Source organism: Pelophylax lessonae, assembly GCF_965119305.1.
Source record: "Pelophylax lessonae genome assembly, chromosome: 1".
NCBI classification, from domain to species: domain Eukaryota; kingdom Metazoa; phylum Chordata; class Amphibia; order Anura; family Ranidae; genus Pelophylax; species Pelophylax lessonae.
The window spans coordinates 617,182,213-617,198,990 of NC_138768.1; the positions used below are offsets into that span (position 1 = coordinate 617,182,213).

General features: G+C 38.2%; 1 protein-coding gene across 7 annotated transcripts in view; it reads left to right on the top strand.

The window, feature by feature from the left end:
• Positions 1 to 16,778, top strand: part of ANK2 (ankyrin 2) — a 302,460-nt gene that overhangs the window by 111,985 nt on the left and 173,697 nt on the right. For 5 of the 7 annotated variants that reach the window (XM_082254220.1, XM_082254221.1, XM_082254222.1 and 2 more), the window contains exons 1-5: positions 6,961 to 7,154; positions 7,818 to 7,916; positions 8,111 to 8,209; positions 13,755 to 13,853; positions 16,154 to 16,351. In XM_082254220.1, coding sequence (XP_082110346.1) covers positions 6,978 to 7,154; positions 7,818 to 7,916; positions 8,111 to 8,209; positions 13,755 to 13,853; positions 16,154 to 16,351 — 672 coding nt within the window. In that variant the 5' untranslated portion in view covers positions 6,961 to 6,977. Of the gene's footprint in view, positions 1 to 5,882; positions 5,982 to 6,956; positions 7,155 to 7,817; positions 7,917 to 8,110; positions 8,210 to 13,754; positions 13,854 to 16,153; positions 16,352 to 16,778 lie in introns of those variants that run through there. The other 2 variants (XM_082254226.1, XM_082254223.1) reach the window with 2 other exon arrangements.

Here is a 16,778-nt window from a genome sequence, read left to right on the forward strand (position 1 = left end):
TCTCATACTAGTCACAGAAAGTTCAACATGGCACCTCATGGCAAAGAACTCTCTGAGGATCTGAAAAAAAGAATCGTTGCTCTACATAAAGATGGCCTAGGCTATAAGAAGATTGCCAAGACCCCGAAACTGAGCTGCAGCATGGTGGCCAAGACTATACAGAAGTTTAACAGGACAGGTTCCACTCAGAACAGGCCTTGCCATGGTGGACCAAAGAAGTTAAGTGCATATGCTCAGCGTCATATCCAGAGGTTGTCTTTGGGAAATAGACGCATGAGTGCTGCCAGCATTGCTGCAGAGGTTGAAGGGGTGAGGGGTCAGCCTGTCAGTGTTCAGACTATACGCCGCACACTGCATCAAATTGGTCTGCGTAGCTGTCATCTCAGAACAAGAAAGCCCGCAAACAGTTTGCTGAAGACAAGCAGACTAAGGACATGGATTACTGGAACCATGTCCTGTGGTTTGATGAGATCAAGATAAAGTTATTTGGTTTAGAGGGTGTCAAGCGTGTGTGGCGGCAACCAGGTGAGGAGTACACAGACAAGTGTGTCTTGCCTACAGCCAAGCATGTTGGTGGGAGTGTCATGGTCTGGGGCTGCATGAGTGCTGGCGGCATTGGGGAGCTACAGTATATTGAGGGCACCGTGAATGCCAACATGTACTGTGACATGCTGAGGCAGAGAATGATCCCCTCCCTCCGGAGACTGGGCCGCAGGGCAATATTTCAACATGATAACGACCCCAAGACGACCACTGCCTTGCTAAAGAAGCTGGAGGCAAAGGTGATGGACTGGCCAAGCATGTCTCCAGACCTAAACCCTATTGAGTTTCTGTGGGGCATCCTCAAACAGACAAACAGAAGGTGGAGGAGCGCAGAGTCTTTAACATCCACCAGCTCCGTGGTGTCGTCATGGAGGAGTGGAAGAGGACTCCAGTGGCAACCTGTGAAGAGGGTTAGGCAGTGCTGGAAAATAATGGTGGTCACACAATATTTTGACACTTTCGGCCCAATTTGGACATTTTCACTTAGGGATGTACTCACTTTTGTTGCCAGCAGTTTAGACAATAATTGGCTGTACGTTGAAATATTTTGAGGGGACAGCAAATTTACACTGTTATACAAGCTGTACACTCACTACTAGATTGTAGGAAAGTATAATTTCTTCAGTGTTGTCACATGAAAAGATATAATAAAATATTTACAAAAATGGGAGGTGTGTACTCTCTTTTGTGAGATACTGTATATAGTACATCAGTACATTTTTACACCATTCACTGACATGTCACTAAGCAACAATGCTAAGCATTATCTTGCATATTCAGTGGGTACTAATATACCCTCAGTTGCTGACATACATAAGTGTTTGCAGCAAATTGACATAAACATTCAAATCAGTGTGTGTTAATCTTTTAAAAACCTTTTTCCTATGTATATAATTCGTAATTATATTTGTACATGGGAGAAGCCATATTTACTTATCACATACTCAAGCTCTCTGCTCTATACTGCTACACAGTGGTTTGCTCTGCTGCTTCTTCCTACACTGCAAGTCTGTCAGTTTGCCAATCAACTAACAGTGTGCTCACTGTGTGGCTATTTATCTCAATTGTTGTAAAGCCCATCTCCAGGCAAAAATGAACAGCTTGGTAATAATTCTCAGTATTTTTAATCTGCATTTCAAAGACACCTGCTTTATCTTACCATGTTCTTTAGGCATGCATCTACTCAGCTTGGGTTATAGGAGATTACGCATAGATTTCAATTCTGACACCTTGTGCAAGAGGTGACGGTTACTGGGTTCTGGGAGTGCTCAATGTAAACCTGTGAATAGCGGGTAAAGAAGACGTGAGTATTGTATAGATTTCTGTTGGCCAGCAGAGATGCTGCCTTCAGAGCCCTTGCAGACAGTAGTCTGTGTTTTCCCTAGCTAGGTTCTTAAGCCTAGTACACACAATCAGAAAATTGGATGAAAAATACAGTTTTCAAAGCTATCGTACAATAATGTTAGTACACAGCATTTGAGAGCCGACAGATCATCCAATTATCCAAAGAGACAAACACAAAAGTTTTTCTCCTATGATACCAGATCATATGATTTTCATTTAATCAGTACATATTTCGTCTAAAAATGCAATGCAAATACAATGCAAAATAATATTTTAATACCAATATATTAGCAAATAACAAAACTGACAATGCTTAGCGGTAATGACTCAAGCAAAACATAACTTCCAATACCGATAAAGTCCCCCTTTGATACAAAGGTGACAAACCACATAAAGTGCTCGAGACGGGTGGGAGGGTGGTTAAGATCCTTTTGCTCATAGCGTCCAGCCAAAAGCCAATCTGCCAGAGCCCCTTTATATACTGAGGTCTCTGGCAAAAAACCTGCACACCATTGGACACAAAGCACCTGTTCACAAGTGTGCTCTAATTAATTAAAGGAGGGGGGGGGGGGACTTTAAAAAAAAAAAAAAAAACAGCCTAAACCTGTTCTTTACCTCAGCATTATGTTTTAGGCAGAGGCAAACCCATGAAAGTGTGCCCAAATAAATTGTGCCCACTTTATACATTCTAGACCAACTCCTATAGAATATCTGCAGTCTCTGACCATCTCCTATTGCATATCTGCTGACTCTAGTAGCTTTCTTTAGGAAATTACAAAATGTAATGTGCGGCCCATTGAGGATGTTAGAGGCTGCACTTAATTACCTCTTTTTCAAGAAAGTTGACCATCATTGGTATTGATTCCCTACTTATCCCATGGTAAAATGTATTAGGTAGAGTATCTGAAAAAATGGATATTAGAGAGAAAGGACAGACCCATGGGACTCATGGCTTCCCTTTATTATGGTACAAAGTGAATAAGACTGGACAATTCTGGCCAACAACCATTTTACATGTAGCACATGGTTTTCAAGGCATATAGTTCTAAAGAAAAACACCTATGTCTTTTTACTTTAACTATATCTGTTTAGTGTGTTCTCTATAATGTATACTATTGGTTACCGTCCCAGAAAGTTTCCATCCTAATGTTTGCAGTTAAACACATTTAATCCAGACACATCTGGAGGGGAGTGGGCACCAGAGATGGCTGTTGGGCACACAGTGAACACTGCTTTTCGAACGTAATGGAGGGTGAATAATCTTTCTAAAGCATGCAGTGTTTTGGAGCCACTTAAATTATTCAGTGCATTATGAAGATATAAATCTGTTGAGAAATTAATTATACATGATAAAGTTGCACTTGTTCTCTTAAAAATACGGAATCTTTAAATAATTTAACTTTAAGTCTGGATCTGCTTTTCCCTTTAAAATTTGATGGATTCTTTTTTTTTTAATTTTTCAAAAGCTGAGAAGATGGAAGGTGGGAGCAGTATTTTTCTTTTCAACTTCTTAAAAACAATAACATGTGTAATAATAATATACTAGTTTTTTTCTGTTAGAGTAGTTTTCCATTTGTAGTTATTATTTTTGTAACATGTCCACTATGAAAGCTCTGTTTAATTGGATTTTTCAACTTGTATTTTGAAAAAGTTTATTGAATTCTGTTGGGTAGTTTTGCCCAATGATAGTGCTTGCCTCCCCAAAACCTGCTTCAAAACCTACTTAATTTATTAGCAGTTTCAAGTGGTTCTAAAGCTAAAGTATATTTAACCCTAATGTTCAGGCATCAGTATCTCTCCTCACCCCCCCCCCCCCTTTTCACTTACCTGAGCTTTCATTCTATTTGGCGCTTTGTCCTTCTGCAGCTTTTCTCTCCCTTTCCATCCCGGTCTCACGGGCTTTGCTGAGGCAATTGCTGTCAATTAAAGCCAATGACAAGAGAACAGGGAGTGGGGCCGATTCCCACTGTCTGTGTATACAGATGCAGACAGAGAGGCTCTGGAGCGAGCCCGCACTATGGGGGCATTCTCTGGAGGGAGGAGCCAGGAGCGCCAGCAGGAGACCTGAGAAGAGGAGGTTTGGGGCTGCTCTGTTCAATTCCATTGTATAGAGCAGGAAAGTATAAACTAATTTTATTTAAAAAAATAAATAAACTTTGCAATCATGTAATATTCCTATAAACATTTTAAAGCACAAGCTAGGTAAGATTCTAGCTAGGTATATATTTTTCTTTCTAAGTCTAGTACTAATCTTTGTTGCATAGAAAATAGTGTTACAATTGGGAAAAAAAAAATTATTTAACTACTGAACAGGTATTGCTACACTTATAAAATAATTCCTTTTCTGATGTATATATAAAAGTTATCTATTCTAAAGTGTATTCTACTTTCTGCTGTATCCTATAAAACCTCTTCCTTTTTTTTACATCAGATACCAAGGCTTTCAAGTCAGCAATGGGCCAGAGCTACAGTGGGACTTTTGGGCGACTTTTTGGGTTCCCCTTTAAAATCCCCTTTAAAATCCATACCAGACCCGCAGAGCCTGGTATGGATTGAGGGGGGACCCCTATGCTGTTTTCAATACTAGCTCTTTTGTTTAGATTCTGCTGACACCAGGGATGACTCAACACTGTTAGGATGCTGGCTGGTGTTGAGTCTTAACAACCAGCACAAATTGAACTCAAAATCATATCAATTACGCATGTAGATGCAATGGTTTCATTTTTCTATGGACCATAAAATCGCATAGCATCGCACCAAAGTTGCACAGCACCCTTTCCCAAAGTCACATCATAGCTATGCTGCATCAATGTGAACTGACATCGTTGGAAACAATGTTATTTTCATTGTCATGCAATTCAGGGCGACCTAAGTCTCATCTGAAATTGCACCAGTGTGAACCATGTGATATTGCACCATGGATATCTAAACCCAGCTTTAGAGAGATAAAACTCACAAAAAATAAAGAACGTTATTGTTACTTTTCTCTATGACTTGGATATTCAAATAGTAGTTCAGTACAATACAGGGGCTCTCTGCACCCCAAATTAATAGCAGTACAGTAATGGATGGTTAATATTGGTTGTTTACTTTTAGGCATAAAAATATCACAAGAGGGTCTCCACCCTCACACCAGTATACACATTAAGATGTCGGAATCAATAGCCCAGGTTCACTTTTAGGCCTAGTTCACACCATTACACTACAGTAATGCAATGATACACACAATAATGTGTGGCATGATGTGGAATGATGGCCAGGTTCACTCTTAGGCCCAGTTCACACCATCACACTGCAGAAAAGCAATGACACTCCCATTAATGCGTGGCATAATGTGCAATGATGTGTGTGCGCTAATATACCACGCCCTTAGTTCAAAGGGAAAAATACAGTGATAGAAGCATTGCTCTCCCTAAATTTATTTTCTCTATTTAAAGTGTTCCCCTCTATTCCTGTTCTAGTGACAACTCAACATTTTTAAATTTCACTCACTTCTAGTCCCAATGACATGGGTCACCAGGACATATAGAAAGAAACAATCTTTCAAGCAGGCACACAGACAGCAGTAACAATTGCTGACAGGCTTCTGGCCTTCCCTTGCCTTACTAAATAAAATAGGTTTTCAGTGCTTGTTGCTACTTTTGATTCACTGGGACAGTAAGTAAGGGGAAGTCTCTGTAACAGAGTCGGGGATAGCTGAAAAAAGCCAGATAGGGGTTCAAACCCTTTTCTTCCTCTATCCAGAACTAGGTTTTGGCTTGTCATACACTTTAATTCTTCTGTATGTAACGCTGTAGTGTCAGTGTATTCCCTGTTGTACCTATTCCTAGTTGGAACACATACTATATATATTTTCCTTTGTTGTTTTGAGAAAACTGAATAAAACTGTATAAAAAAAATAAAACATAGGTACGTAGCACACATCTTTGCAGGCATAAAATGTTTCTCATTTCTCATGTAATCCCTTACGATCCTGGCATGTAATTCTGTTTCAGGATGGGCTTACTCCGCTTCACTGTGCAGCACGGAGTGGACATGACCAGGCTGTGGAGTTACTTCTAGAAAGAGGAGCACCACTTCTCGCAAGGACCAAGGCATGTGTTTTTTTATGCTTTCTGTGTTAGACTCTAAAATGTATAAATACCTTTATAAGGCAGCACTACTGAAATAGCATGAAAATGATGTGAAGTGAAAGGGGAAAGTATGCAGCCAAGATCTATTGTTCTTCCAATTATTGAAAGTTTTAGCGTATTTTAAAAATGTAATTTTAAAAGCCCCCTCGTTAATGCTGTGCCTCTGTGCTGGAATGGGTAAAATACCTGTCAGGTTTTTATAAAACCATTTGTGTCTAGATGGGAAGATTTACTTTCTGTCTTGTAGATAATACAAGACATGAGACAGTTGACACCGAAACAACTTTGGATTTTTCTTCATTTTCAGTCCCAATGGTTACCAGGAAAAATAGAAAGAGTAAGTCTCCCTAGTGGTAACACATGTAACAATAAAAATCTGACAGGGGTACGAATTCTTTCCTACTATATTAAAAAAAAAAAAAAAAGGAGAATGTTTAGGTCTTAGATACACTTTATTGTTACTTTATAATAGTAAATTATCAAGTTAATTATTTTAAAGTGAAATTCCACTGAAAACAGATTTTTCTGATTTGGTAGTGGAGCAGAGTTAGATCTGTGATTAATCTTCACTGCTGTAGAGGTTTTCCTACTCCAAGAACAACCACGACAGTCTTGGAGGCTAAATGCATTGGAGCTACTTGTGTCACCAGTTTGTTCTGCGTATAAATGTGTAGGTAGAATTCAACAGAGGTGACAGAAAGATAACCGAAGCTCTGAATGTGTCACTGATGTACAAGGTTGGAGTGAGTATCTTTTTACTTGGCAAGTCAGGATTGTAAAAATATAGAGAGATGAGCTATAAAAAATAGACAGCACAAAACATATGTTTTCCTCATATTTTTATAAATTGGCTGCAGAGATCATGGCTGAAACATTACTTTGTTTAGCTACTGTTGATTATTGGTCTAATACAATTTGTTTTATGATCTAATACAGAATGGACTTTCTCCACTACACATGGCTGCTCAAGGAGATCATGTGGAATGTGTCAAACACCTTTTACAGCACAAGGCACCTGTGGATGATGTTACCCTGGATTATCTCACTTCTCTGCACGTTGCAGCACATTGTGGACATTACCGTGTCACTAAACTTCTCCTGGACAAAAGAGCAAATCCCAATGCCCGTGCTCTGGTAAAGTGATCAGCGTACTGCTTTCTACTGCACTTTTGTACTGTACATGTGTGTGTGTATGTATATATATATATACAGTATATATATATATATATATAGATTCATCAAAAAGTTTCCACACTTTTTATAACTCAATTATAATTAATTAATATAAAAAAGTGCAGAAACTTTTTGAAGACTCCTGCATATACATACACACACTTAAAATTTAAGATTTTAAAATAATTGTGAGGTGTTTACTAACAATCTAGCTAAAGCCAATAGACAGGCAAGCTAGATATATCTGTATGCACTGTAGACACCCCCAGTAATGCTTGTGTCTTGTGGCAACAATTTACTATTATGCATTTCCCCTTGAGAAAGATCTGCTGGAGGTGTCTGCTGCGGTGTACAGTGCTGTACATCTAAAACATCATCTGATCCTTTATAATCAAATCATCTTGGGACCATAAACACCAGACACTGAAGACAACTCTATATTGCTTACTGCAAACACCTGAATTGATGTAGTTGTTGACTGCCATCGTGTTGCATTGGCTGCAGAACACTACTGTGGTTTTCACTCACATTCTACTTTTCACCGTTGCTTCTTCTGAGAGCTGCATGTTTTTTTTGGGTGTGAAGTGTGCATGGGTTTTCCTAACAGGTTGTTTCTCTGAACAGAATGGTTTTACTCCATTGCACATTGCCTGCAAGAAAAACCGTATCAAAGTTATGGAACTGCTAGTGAAATATGGGGCTTCAATTCAAGCTATAACAGAGGTAGAACAGGTTTTCTTAGATTACAAAATCTTCCATCCCATTTCCTGCTTTCTCTGTCCTGTCCCTGTCTCATTTTACTTGTAATATCCACCGTCATTTCTCTCTATCCTCTTATTCTTCTGCTGACTTGTAAATGTGGAAGCCCACCTTGGTGTTGTGCAGGGGAGTAAAATGCCTGTTGGTTTGTTCCACAGTCTGGTCTCACTCCAATACATGTGGCTGCATTCATGGGCCACTTGAACATAGTCCTCCTTCTGCTGCAGAATGGAGCTTCTCCAGATGTCACTAACATTGTGAGTATGTCTTACAGTAAACTAAATGACTAGATTTAATGTGCATTTTACAGCCTACTTGACAACTGTATAATTTCACCAGGTGTTTTTCTTTGTGAGGAAACTACCTAACCTGTTGACCTGCATGTCAGTTGCTGTATTTTATTAATATAATACAAGCATTATCCACAGCACCCTGAAGAGTACTTCTTCCGCGTTGGAGCGTACAATCTAATAATCTCTCTATAAGAGACAGTTAAAGCCCAATTGAAATTTAAGTTTAAATTTGGCTAATTGCATTCCTAGTGCATCAAAACAAAAGGTGTGCAAAATCTTATGTTTTGTGTTCTTAGGCGAAGAAGGAATTCAATAAGCAAATCTCATTCTCCTTGCATATTCGAGAACTCTGTTTTAGCAAGGGGCGTGCTAGACCTCTGTAAAGAGACCACTGCTTTTATGCAGAGAGCAAGGGTCCTTCTTGGCAGCATGGTGCCAGCAGGCAATCTTTTCTTGGGCAGTGGCTGCTTTCTAATGAAAACAAACAGTAAGGCCACATTTTCACAGCATTTTAACTGGACCTGTGGCAAGATTTCAGCAGATTCCTGTGACTGGATTAACAGGTGGTTGCAGAAAGTTTGAGCTGCTTAGCTCACGCAAAGCAATGAGTTGTCTGCTAGTATTCAGATATAATAGCACATGAGACGATTACCTGCGATTAGGAGAGATGATCACCTCTGGAACTTAACAGCTTGTATTCAAAGGTGATCATCTGTCCTTTAAGTGGAAGTGCGGGCTAAACCTATCTAATCTTAAACCTGCTCTCACCTCCATTCTAAGTCCTACACTAACTACCCTGTAGGGGAAATATGTCTATACTCACCTATTATAGGGACGCTCCATTCTGGTCACATAATCAGCTCTTCAGGGGAGAGGGGAGAGGAGAGAGCAGCGACAACAACTGCAATGCCTGGGCGGTAACACGACCCATGGGAGCTAATCACTTGACTGGACCAGAGCACCCTTAAAATAGGTAAGTATATTATGAAAACCAAATTGAAAATTTGCACTAGGGCCTTAAACTATCACAAATAAGCATTACCAAATAATAAGCCATAAGTGCAGTGCTAAATAAAAATAAAAACTTATATCACCCACAACAAAATTGTAAAGACCACAAATCTAACATATATAGGATGTAGTAAACTAATGCAATTACTACAATAGTATGTATGAAAATCCACCCCAAAAATAAAGTGCAAATTCAATCTCGTTTGAATATATCAGATTCATGCAGACGTAACCAAAATGTGCAAATATACAGAATAACGTGCAACTATCAACATGTAAATAATATATATGTGCAAAACCATGCATAAAGTGCAAGTCCCAAATATATGTAATACTATAGAGGCATAGATAGCAAACTAATCACCTAAACCCAGTTGGGAGATTCCCCCCTCCTTGTCAGTATTTAGGGACCTCATCTTTAAAGACTTGGACTCCATGAACATTTGAAAAGAGAAACCCCCCAAAAATTTGCAGGTAGGCTTAGAGCAACTTTGTGCTAGGAGGAATGTGGTGATCTGTCCTGTAGATAAGGGAGAGGGATTTGTCATTATGGATAAAGATAAGTACAATGGGGAAGTGCATGAGAATTTTGTCAGATGCAGAAAACTATATTCCATTGAGTAATAACTCTACTTTGGAGGAAAAAGGACCTAGAATAAGGGTGGGAGCAGATTTAGCCCAGACTTCCACTTCAACTGTAGATAATTGTTACTTATGTGGTTGCATGCGTACACCTACGGACAGCTGTGGCCGTCATCAACCTGTCATTGCTTTGTATGTGCTGAGCAACCATAATGGTCTGAAATCACCTGTGTATCCAGTCAGATTTAAACTGCTAAATCCAGTGGGTCTTTAAGACAAAAAACAGTTAAATCCAAAATTAGCTTTTGGATTGTGAAAACAAATGAACACAGACATAGCTATGCGCTCCCTGCCATTGGCTCCCTGTTAAAACTCTATCCCAGGAACTAGTTCTGTAAGGTGCAATGTGTTAAGTCGGTTTGCTCTCAAATCTACATAAATACACACAGAGATTACTTACAGCCTAAATGACTCAGAATAGGCAAAACAATGCTATTTATGTTGTCCAGCTTATATAACTCACTTGATTTGTGTAGCATTATAGAAAGCTGTGATGTGCATTTCAGTGTTACTCATTGAATATGTTTGTGTCCATAGCTAATTTATGTATGTAAATTACTTATTATAGTTTTGTCTGCTTTCTGTAATCCATTGAAACTTTATCGAACTAGAAAGCCTGTTATTGCGTCCATTCAAAAATTATTTTTAGAATTTTAGATGGGTCCAGGTGTCTTCCAACACGTGTAGTTGGGCACAAATTCTGACATGCCTATCCACTGCTGTGTATTCTAGACTCTTTAATGTAATCTGTAGATTTATAGTTAATACATACATTGGGAAAACAGTCAATATAACCCTAATGAAAAGTGCAAGGATCAGCAATTATTAGTAAGAGCCATAAGGTTCTCAAGAGATTTGAGTCGATGATGGAGTTAAAAAACAGGATACGTCAAGCATGTGTTCGTTTTCTGCTGCTTATCCTATTGATTTGTAATCATTTCAAATGCTTGTAATCTTTTTGTTATTCATTTTCCATATTTAAACAGTGCTGGTCAGGACTGATTTTCATTAAATTGACTACCTAAGCTGTTTTTACTGTATTTTGTGTTGCACAGCTCTTTTCACAGCCTATAGTATATAACAGTGTATTCTACTGTCAAAATATTTTTTTAATAACATATTCTACTCTGAATTAAAGCAGTAATAAACCCAATAAACAGAATGTATTATTTTGCAGCTTACCAGGCCTTAAATGTGGTGACTGCACTAATTGTATTTATTTATTTTTTACCTTTATTTTTACCTGGTGATCTGGCCAGTTACATAGTTCCTGTCTTGAAGTGTCTCCGTTGGACTGGAAGAACAATGGAGACACTTTTGGTCAGTCTGTAGAAAGAGTAGTGTAAGGTGCGCCAGCATATTTAATTGGACCTGACTAACAAATTAAAGCTGAACTCCAGGTAACGCTTTTTAAGCAGTCACTGTAATTTTTTTATCCTTTTAAAAACCTCTATCAGTGTTTAATGGATTGTCTCAACCCTCTAATTTAGGGGTCTCCAAACTATGGCCCTCCAGCTTTTCAGGAACTACAATTCCCATCATGCCTAGTCATGTCTGTGAATGTCAGATTTCTACGATGCCTCATGGGACATGTAGTTCTGCAGAGTTTGAAGATTTCTGCTCTAATTGCTACTTTTGCTGGATAGCTTGGTCTGTTAAAGGAAGTTGAAAAATAACCTAGTTACTGGCCGAATCACCAGGTGATAATAAAGCAAAAAATAAAAAAAGGAAACTAATGCAGCCACTAGATCTAAGAATTGGTAAACTCTGAAATATATTTTTTATTTTTGGATTAATATTGCTTTAAGGAAAATCTATTAGTTAAAACAGACAAATGTTGGTCTAATGCCAGCATGTTATCTTTCTTTAAAGCATCTGTTTACCACCCGTTCCATTTTGTGCCCCACTGCAGCTTATGTTTCTATGTATAACCCTTCCCATGTATGAGAGGATTCATTGGTTTGTTTGTAAGCAAAACTTTATTTAGTTGCTCATTTAAAAAAGCAAGTCACTTGGATCAGATCTGTCAGCAAGCAAATTAGGTAACTATTTTAAATTTGCTGGCAAATGCAATGGGACAATTGATATACACCATTATACAGTGATCATTTGTTTTCTGAATTTGAATTATTTTGCTTGAAGAGCCTGCATAGGGGTATATGTTGTCCTGTGCAATAATTTAGTGTGCTATCTCCACGGTAAAATAAACTCCTCTTGCTCGTGTTTCCCCTCCTTGTTAACATCAGGGAAAGTATCCTTGTGCAAGGAATCTCCTAGTCTCTCATATTCTTATGAGACGATAAAGGGGCCTACATGCAGTTGACGATGGCCAGCCATGCATGCATAATCCAGCCACCGTAAAAAATATTCTTAACTAATTGTGGACCTTAGGCATGTAAAGTAAACCCCATCAAAGTACACAGGGCGTAAATAGCATGCCCATCCCCATGCATTCCTCTCCCTCTGCTGCCTCCCCACTACCCCTTCTGCACTTACTGGAAATTTCAGGCTGTCAGACCAACAGCTCAGAATTGCTGATAAGGGATTTGCAATTTTGGGACAAGTTGTCTGAAATTTAAAGAGGAACTCCTTTCTGGAAAGAAAAGGTTTTGATTTAAAATGAGAAACTGTTTAAATGGCTAAATGTAAAGTTAACAATTTTGCGTTCTTTCCTTGCAATTAAAGAGCAGTTTATATGCAGACCAGCTCTCGGTATTTGTTAAAAAAACATGTGTGTCTGCCCAACCCTTCTTATACACTGTCATCAATAGAAGCAAAGCAGTTTTCTATAGGGACAGGGGAGATTTATTTATTTTCTTAATAGAGAGCTGTTCAGCTGCAGGGCAATGACCAATTTAGGCCATAATCTGTGAATTCTTTCACATATGAATGTTTGATACCTTTATTTTAGGCCCCTGTTAGTTCTTTGCAGTTTGTCACTGTAAAGTATTTCAAAAGTTGACAGGTATTGAGTTAAGGCAGCCCAATAGTTTTTAAACAGGGTGCCAACGCATGGCAACAGACTAAGAACCAGACTGGAGCATGTGTGCTATTGGGCACCACAGTGCAGATCAATGGGATCTATTGCACTTGTGTATTGGGTTGCCATTCTAAATAAACAACATCCAAATTTGCGGCACTAAATGTCATGTACCAGCAATGTTGAGTAGTATTAAGGGGGGTGTATCGCTGTACCTGAAAGTACTGCGTATTTTTCTTTGTTATCAAGTAGCCAACTGGAGCAAAGGGGGGGGGGGGGGTTGTTAGAGACAGCACTACACACCTTGCCCACAAATAAATGAACTTATTGCTTTGTCCTGCATAGGCAAAATACAGCTTTGATTTAAGTTAATTAGGGAAAACCCATGAGAAAAAGCAGTGGGACCAGTGTTGTCTGATAAACCTTGTTTACTCAAGATGTCTGGGGTGAGCACTTCCTGGCATACAATTTTTTTTTAATAATGCAAGTGACCCAGTATAGGTGGGTGCTCCATAAAGTATTTGCTTTAAAAAAAATAAACAGAAGCCTTAGCAAAGAGTAGTAACATAGTAACATTGGGAAAAGCACCAAACTGTTGTACAATTATAAGTTTTATATGCCATGAATTTACTTAATATTTCAATACTGGGACAATTTTGCTATGGGAATAATTTATAATTATGTCACGCTAAATCTATACAAATAGTTGTTGCATACAGTTATTATATCTCCTTATGTTAACATTTTGTTTTCAGTAATGAGATATCTGTTTTTTTATGTACTGAACTTTCTTCAAGATCTTTCAAATTTTAGTTTCAGTAAAACATAAATAGTTTTTCAGGCATTTTTAACAAATCTCCATCTTTGTATTTGCAGCGGGGGGAGACGGCTCTGCACATGGCTGCTCGCGCTGGGCAGGTGGAAGTGGTTCGTTGCCTTCTCAGAAATGGTGCCCTGGTAGATGCCAGAGCCAGGGTAAGCTACTGTATTGTTTACAACACCCGAACATTTGTTTGGTTAGAAAATGGAAAAGGAGGATGGGGAAGAGTTTTCAAGATTTAGAGAAAAATAACAGAGGAGCTATACATGAGCAGGGCAATGATTTCTGTAAAAGTGTATTGACTTTGCTTAAACTTATGGCCTTGATAATGGCCTTAATAAATAAATACAAAAATAAAAAGGGGATTTTGCTTGCACATGATTGGGTGATTGAAGGTAACACAGCATTAACTTAGTAAGCTAAGTAACCATATAAAGTGAAAATTATCTCTGTCTATCTCTGTCTGTCTATCTATATCTATCTGTCCAGGCGCATTTGTCCTTATGAACAAAAAACATTTTCTGTATAGAATATATAAAATATTAAATTGTTTATCCATTCTGCTCTGGAATAGCCTTCAGTTGGAATCATTGTAAGTGTCTGTGCTTAATTGTAAATGGCCATGCGGCAGCCTTCCTTCATACTTTATGCTACAAGCCTGGCCATGACGGGGATCCATGGTTCCTGTAACCCCACTGCTTATGCCTAATAGCTTAGAGAATACTAATAGCTTTTTATGTTTCAATCAACATATTGCAGCTTTAGTTTCCAAGTTATATGCATGCATGTAATATTACAGTTGTTTTCATTTGCACACTAGTAATTTATTTCATTCTTTCTTTCCTAAAGGTATTTGACAATGGTGACTGATCTAGATTACCATGTTACATACAGCTTGCATCTAAACTCACTGAAATGCAAAAAATGAATTGCACCTGTTCCAGTACACACAGTATTGACTGACTGGCAGTATTAACTAACATCTCAGTTAAAGTAGAATGCTAAGCATGTTGTCCTCAGGTTTGCAGCTTAAGCAGTATGCCCCTTTAAGGCCTGAAGTTTTCACTCCAGTTATTCTAAATATATATGCTATTTTTAGGATATATAAGGCCGATTCACTACAATTCACTGCAATATGGTATTTTCATTACATCCTGTCATTTGCTATATTTATATAATTAAAAATTTAGTTTTCTAAAGTTTTACCACACAAATTAACAAAATTTACTCCTATAGTATATAATATCAATGTTTGTGTTTTTTCAATAAAAAATTATTCACAAAGAATTCTCAATCACCAACCAGGTTTTCATTCCTTAAATTATTGCATTTTTTCTAGTGGGGAAAACAAAAATAGAAGCTTTCATTAGTTGTTTAAAAAAAAAAAAATACAGTTCTTACACCATAGCAAGATTTAAGCTGAAATCTGGGCAATATTTGTATTTTTCCCATGCAGTGGGGATGTGCCCGCACTGCATGGTTTAGCTTAGCTGCTTGTTTTTGTATAGGGGGTTGGAGAGTCAATATATACTCACCTAATTGTCTGATCCTTCCTGCACAAGACCAGTCCCTTCAGCGCCTGTCTACTCCCCCCCCCCCAATGGTCTTGTGTGGTGGACTGTTCCTGGTATCATCATGCCCATACACCAGCTCTGGACATGAAGACATCAGGAACAGTCCACTGCTGGACATGGGGGGTGCCATTTTCCAGAGGATCAAAGGATCAGGTGAGTATAGGCTCTGTATTCACCCCTAGACAAAGTGAGCACTGCATGGGAAAAATAAAAATTGCTCAGAGTTGGGCTTTAAGTATGTGAATTAACAACAAAAATGCTGTGGTATGGATGTGGTTCAAATAATTTACACATCTTAGTTCACCCTTTTGCTGAGAATACATATATATTTATAAAGCAATGAATGTACCATTGTAAAGCAGCGAATGGGACATACACCATTACTTTAAATTGTGTACAAGTTGGATATCATTCTTTGATGTCCATGAACTTCATTTTTTTAATCATGTTATTAGAATTCAGTTTTACCCCTTTCAAGTTTAGTAAACTAGGGCAAAAATGTGTGCAACATTTGCACTATTAAACACGCCCAGGTACATCCTTACTTAATATGGCATAAGCACCTTAAATTCTGACTACACACAGTGTTATACCCTGAAATATACAGCTATTCAGAGTTCCATTCCTTTTTCTTGGAGCTCTATGTTCACTGGAGGAAATTCTGCCAGAAAATGGTCATGGTTTGTATTTTGTATAGTAGACAATGTATATAACTTTACCTTGGTAGTTTTGTTGGGGGTAAGTGAATTTAGGTCAATTATAGTGTTTGAGAAAAAAACATCTTAGGTTCTTGATATTATAACCACTGTCTTCATAAAACATACAATAACCTTTCATGGGGAATTGATTTACATCATGTTCTGTTTTTACCTCTACTTTAGGAGGAGCAGACACCTCTACATATTGCATCTCGTTTGGGCAAAACAGAAATCGTTCAGTTGTTACTCCAACACATGGCTCACCCAGATGCTGCTACTACAAATGGCTACACCCCTCTTCATATCTCTGCTAGAGAGGGGCAGGTAGATGTAGCTTCAGTCTTGCTGGAGGCTGGAGCTGCACACTCTATGCCTACTAAGGTAACCACTTGATTTTTTCTGCATGACAGTATTGATACTCAAGTACATGTCAAAACATAAAACATGTGGTATGTCATTGTACAGTAGTGTATATATTATAAAATAATTAAGGCATGTACTTTTTGTGCATGTGCCTATATACTGCATCTCTTTTGCTTACAGATGTATTATTACTGTTATGCTTTGCAATAATAATGGTTTTCTGCTAGAGGGCAGTAGAGCACAGCCTAATGCATCTCACTGCAATGCAACATCATCCAGTTATTTAAAGTGGTTGTAAAGGTAAAACATTTTTTACTCCAATGCATTATCTTCAATAAAGTAAAAAAAAAAATAAAAACACTCACTGTATCTGAACATGATCTCAATCAGATGCTGTGCCAATCTGCAGCAGCTCGTCTTCCCTTTCTTCTTCTCATGGGGGAGC